The 6,428-nt window shown below is 40.8% G+C and overlaps 1 protein-coding gene across 1 annotated transcript; it reads right to left on the minus strand.

Annotated features, from left to right (window-relative positions):
- Positions 1-233: 233 nt before the first annotated feature.
- LOC117319996 (hemocyte protein-glutamine gamma-glutamyltransferase-like) lies at positions 234-5,865 on the minus strand (the record flags this gene model as incomplete). Its single annotated transcript, XM_033874696.1, has 4 exons — positions 234-263; positions 838-998; positions 1,849-2,047; positions 5,797-5,865. Coding segments are annotated over 4 exons (459 nt in total), but the record flags the coding sequence as incomplete, so codon positions are not given.
- Between the last annotated feature and the right edge of the window lie 563 nt (positions 5,866-6,428).

Here is a 6,428-nt window from a genome sequence, read left to right on the forward strand (position 1 = left end):
ACCATGACGTCAAGGCAACAGTACAATGACGTCACGCTGACAATTCAATCACGCCACGTCAACGTTTCCTTGCATTGATGTAACGCCAATATTACAAAATAGTTACATAAGAAGGTAAACAGGGAAAGAGGAAAATAATCATTCACCCCCACGGAAGTGGGAAAGGGGAATCTCCACCCTCGGGGTAAGATAATTAAGCTACAAAACACTCGGCAAGCCTCGTGTTTGGCAACTTAACAATCGTCCCTTGGGTTGAGATTCCCCTGGGAGTGAAAGATTCTATTACTCTTACACAGGTAAAAGTATGGATACATGTATGCATGTCCAATGAACGAGAAAAAGAAATCTAACACATGTAAAAGTATGGATATACCTGTCCAGGGTAGGATCAAAGAAAATCTTATTAGGTACGTAAACATGTTGATACACCTCTCTATGGTAAGACATAACCTTATCTTACACAGGTAAAAATGATGGCAAACTTGTCCTTAGTAAAACATACCCTTATCTTACACAGGTAAAAATGTTGATACGTCTGTCCAGGGTAAGGTATACCCCTATCTTACACAGGTAAAAATGTTGGTACATTTGTCCTTTGTAAAACATACCCTTATCTTACACAGGTAAAAATGTTGATACGTTTGTCCAGGGTAAGGTATACCCCTATCTTACACAGGTAAAAATGTTGGTACATTTGTCCTTTGTAAAACATACACTCATCTTACACAGATAAAAATGTTGCTACACTTGTCCAAGGTAAGATATACCCCTAGGTAAAAAATATCGATAAGCTATTCCACTATCTTATACATTAACCATCAACATCCATTGCCTTACCTTCAAGTCAAGGTCTGGTTTGATGAGTCGGAAGTCGTCATCCTCAGAAGAGGTTTGATGTGTCTTTTTGACCGCACAGACACACAACGTCTTGAAGTAACAGCCCTCCATTGTTTTCTTATCGTATTCGTCGAAGTCTATACGTATCTTCTTGGAAACCTCTGTGGAAACGTAGTGTTACAATACTAAAACATGATACGTACATCTCCGACAAACGGTAATTATGGTCTATTGAAAACAAGAAAAGGTTGTTGTGGACACCGGAATATTTTTATACAACGCCATCGAGTTACACAGTTTATGCTTTAATAATCCACAAAATGTTTAAGTTTCTTTTTATATCTTTTAAGTTTAATAAGCACTAGCATGCCTTGTATTGCTAAAGCAATCTATGTCCCCTTCTGACCCCCGCTAAAATAGTGAAAGTTACCTTGACCTTGACTCAAAACCCTGAAACTCGAAATTAATCAATGTATAACTACTCATAGCGAACTTTTATACCAACTTTCACCAACATGCATTGAAACATGGCCTAGAAAAGTGCTTGAAAACTGAGAGGACACACCGACAGACAGACAGACAGACAGACGGACGGACGGACGGACAGATGAGTTGACAGACCGACGGGCAGGAAACCTCTATGTAAATTTTGGACGTGACAGTGTATTATACATGAGTAAGAGTATTGTAGATATTTTCAGGAAAGAAGCATGCTATAGTCAGGACTGCTTTCTGCATGAAAATGAATGTGTATGAATATTGTAAACATTGAAATTGTAAACCATCATTATAAGATACGCAAAAGAAAAAAAAAAAAAAAAAAGAAATACAGAAACTTGAATTTTTTGCAACATGTCTTACTGTGAAAGGAAATTGAGGAACCCGGGGAAACCCACGTGATCAGGCAGGTGACCTGATACTTTTTCACAGCCCGGCCGCCTAGGTGAAAGGCAAGTATGTTACCACTGTGCCACCACTTATTATATGATATTTCAATGATTTTACACATACTCTGTGCTGGGCTGAGGGTTATGTAGATCTTCTCAGATCTGATCCTATGAGCAAACACTCCAGTCTTGTAGTGACTCTGTAGACTCAAAGTTCCACCCACTGTACGCTCCTCCTTGGACAGGTTCTCAAAGTCAACTTCAACTTCAAGGTCGTCTCCATAGTTTACTTGTTTTTTGTCCACAACCTTCACTGATACATCCTATCATACACAATACAGCAAGTTATTGTTAAGTTTAATATAATAAAATGAGGCCAATATACAATAAGAGAAAACAAACTCACATTTTACGGACACTATCCACCAGATATATTAGGCATATTATACAGATCTATGGTCAGGGGAGATAATAGCAGGACGTGGCCATTCTCCACTTGACCTTGGTGATAGTTAATCCAAAGTAATGGACAATCTTTACAGCAAAGTTATCTCATGTCAAGGACATTTGCTACTGGACAATGGTCTAGGGAGGTGATCTTCCCTGAACAATAAAGTCAGTCATTGTTACGATTAACATACTCAAATGATGCCAATACACAATTATATAGACAAAACTCACAATTTATGGACACCATCCATCAGTGTCCAGTTGTTCAAAAGATTATTAGACTAATCATGATTTAACAACAATGTTAAAATCCTAATAGAATAATTTGTGGGAAAACTATCTTGACAATTTTCATAAAAGCTATATCAGCCCTATCAACCTCTTCCTACCTGCCTTTTTAAGGAATACACACACAGAGATTTTTTAAAGTAAAGGGGAAATGAATTTTTTACTTATGAAATGATTAAGCTAAACGCCTTTTGAACAACTGGACCCAGATAGTTTAAGCATCCTTTATATATCCAAGGTCAGGGGAGGTGAGCGTCTGTAGTAGATGCTCTCTGGTCATGGACATTCTTCACTGAACCATGCACGGGGGCGATAAGTTCAAGTCAAGGGGGGATAATATCAGGTCATTGACATCATCCGCTTGACTTTGGCCAGTGGAGATAATCTTTGGTCATGGACATCCTCCACTTGACAATTGTTGAGATAACCTCATGTCATTGATATACTCCACAACACAATAAGAGAGAGGAAAACACAAAAGTTACGGACACAATGCACCAGGTAATTACGGCATCTTTTACAGATCCATGATCAGGGGAGGTTGGCCTCTGTAGGAGATAATATCTTGTCATGGTCATCCTCTACTGAACTGTAGCAGGGGGTGTTCCTGTATGTATTTTGTCAGGGTAAGCTGACTAGTTAAGCTTGTCTCTATGTTGTGTATTGTGTGTGTGTACCCGTCACTGTGACCCTTGCTGTACTCTATTCACGTGCCCTGTCTGTATTGATGTTGTTGTCGTGTAGTTGTGTCTTGCTTTCTCGTGAGAGTCCGTCTTACCCGTGTACCTCTGTCAGTCCTGTGTTGTGATTGGTTGTTTAGTTTCGTATTCGGTGATAAATTCAGGGTTTTACTTGTAGACTGGGCAGTCTGACGGATTGAGTTCCTGCGAGCTGTCACTTTCTCGTCCAAGGTATTTATAGTTAGGATAGGTTTTAGGTAAATAACGTTAGGAGTGGGCCGGGATGGGTTTAGTTTCGTAGGTATTGTCGGGTATAGGGGGTCGGTTGTAGAATGTAGTATTATTTGTTGGCTAGGCCTAGGCTTATTGTCTCTGTTCATGTGTTAATTGTTGTAAATATTTATGTTATTCCTAATCAATTGTTAATTGTTATTGAAGTGTCTGTTCTTCCTCTCCTCAACAAACAAGTACATCATACCCAAACGAACCTGGGTTGCATCGGTACACAGGGGCGAGTCGGGTGCTATTTACATACATAAACCGGGCCCAACATGCTCCTGTTACAGAACCATGAACAGGGGATTTACTATCAGGTCATTGGCATCTTGCACTTTACCTTTGTCAGAGGAAATGATCTCAGGTCATGGACATCCTCCACTTGACCTTGATCAGAGGAGATAACCTCAGGTCATGTATACTTCACTGGGCCATGATCAGAGGAGATAACCTCAGGTCATTTATACTTCACTGGGTCATGATCAGAGGATATAACCTCAGGTCAGGGGTATACTTCACTGGGCCATGATCAGAGGAGATAACCTCAGGTCATGTATACTTCACTGGACCATGATCAGAGGAGATAACCTCAGGGGTATACTTCACTGGGTCATGATCAGAGGAGATAACCTCAGGTCATGTATACTTCACTGGGCCATGATCAGAGGAGATAACCTCAGGTCATGTATACTTTACTGGGCCATTATCAGAGGAGATAACCTCAGGTCATGTATACTTCACTGGGTCATGATCAGAGGAGATAACCTCAGGTCATGTATACTTCACTGGGCCATGATCAGAGGAGATAACCTCAGGTCATGTATACTTCACTGGGTCATGATCAGAGGAGATAACCTCAGGCCATGTATACTTCACTGGGCCATGATCAGAGGAGATAACCTCAGGGGTATACTTCACTGGGTCATGATCAGAGGAGATAACCTCAGGTCATGTATACTTCACTGGGCCGTGATCAGAGGAGATAACCTCAGGTCATGTATACTTCACTGGGTCATGATCAGAGGAGATAACCTCAGGTCAGGGGTATACTTCACTGGGCCATGATCAGAGGAGATAACCTCAGGGGTATACTTCACTGGGTCATGATCAGAGGAGATAACCTCAGGTCATGGGTATACTTCACTGGGCCGTGATCAGAGGAGATAACCTCAGGTCATGTATACTTCACTGCGCCATGATCAGAGGAGATAACCTCAGGGGTATACTTCACTGGGCCATGATCAGAGGAGATAACCTCAGGTCATGTATACTTCACTGGGTCATGATCAGAGGAGATAACCTCAGGTCATGTATACTTCACTGGACCATGATCAGAGGAGATAACCTCAGGGGTATACTTCACTGGGCCATGATCAGAGGAGATAACCTCAGGGGTATACTTCACTGGGTCATGATCAGAGGAGATAACCTCAGGGGTATACTTCACTGGGCCATGATCAGAGGAGATAACCTCAGGTCATGTATACTTCACTGGGCCATGATCAGAGGAGATAACCTCAGGTCATGTATACTTCACTGGGCCATGATCAGAGGAGATAACCTCAGGTCATGTATACTTCACTGGGCCGTGATCAGAGGAGATAACCTCAGGGGTATACTTCACTGGGTCATGATCAGAGGAGATAACCTCAGGCCATGTATACTTCACTGGGCCGTGATCAGAGGAGATAACCTCAGGTCATGTATACTTCACTGGGCCATGATCAGAGGAGACAACCTCAGGTCATGTATACTTCACTGGGCCATGATCAGAGGAGATAACCTCAGGTCATGTATACTTTCCTGGGCCATGATCAGAGGAGATAACCTCAGGTCATGTATACTTCACTGGGCCATGATCAGAGGAGATAACCTCAGGGGTATACTTCACTGGGCCATGATCAGAGGAGATAACCTCAGGTCATGTATACTTTCCTGGGCCATGATCAGAGGAGATAACCTCAGGTCATGTATACTTCACTGGGCCGTGATCAGAGGAGATAACCTCAGGTCATGTATACTTCACTGGGTCATGATCAGAGGAGATAACCTCAGGTCATGTATACTTCACTGGGCCATGATCAGAGGAGATAACCTCAGGTCATGTATACTTTACTGGGCCATTATCAGAGGAGATAACCTCAGGGGTATACTTCACTGGGCCATGATCAGAGATAATAGTCATAGACCTCCCCTATAGGGGGGATAAGCTCAGGTCATGGACATCATCCACTTGAAGTTGGTCAGTCGGGGAAAATAACCTCAGGCTATCGGTATACTCCACTGGACCATGGCAAGGGGAAATGGTCTCAGGTCTTAGAAATATCTTAACATTGTTAGTTGTGACATTACCTTACATATGGGTTAGTGTATTGTACCTGGTTTTCCGTGGAGGGTTGATCGTACAGACCAGAGTAGAATGATTGAAGAAATGAATGAATATATAACTAAACAAATGAATGAATGAATGAATTAATGAATAATTGTTCTTTTACAATAAGAAAATAATTCACAAAAAATAAGTAATCAAAGCGTTTGAACAATTTCTGTAGTCTTTACTTCTATACGCTTTATAATTGATTAATTTCATGGTGTTAACATTTAGTCCTACTAAAGACTATTCCTACGATATTTAGATTTGTCATGTAAACATTCTGCAATACAAATTGCTACACATTTGTGTGTTTATATAATACATTTCATATTACCTTCATCTACTAGGTATCTATTTTTGTTTAATGAACAATATTTACATTTACACTGCAGCCCCACTATATAACTTAACCAAGCTTGCTTGGAAGTTATGAGTCAATAACTTCCAAATCTTAATTATGACGTCATTATTATAGTGACGTCATAATTGTCACGTCGGCAATAACGAAAGATGGCTGTTGAAAAAGCTGTTGCGTCTTTGACGATAACATTTCGTTCATTCATTATCAGAGTAAAATTCCTGGTATAGTCTTTTAAATTCGTTGTCTAATGTAAATATAAGCATTGAACTGCTTTC

The sequence above is a fragment of the Pecten maximus genome, unplaced genomic scaffold, assembly GCF_902652985.1.
Source record: "Pecten maximus unplaced genomic scaffold, xPecMax1.1, whole genome shotgun sequence".
Classification (NCBI taxonomy): domain Eukaryota; kingdom Metazoa; phylum Mollusca; class Bivalvia; order Pectinida; family Pectinidae; genus Pecten; species Pecten maximus.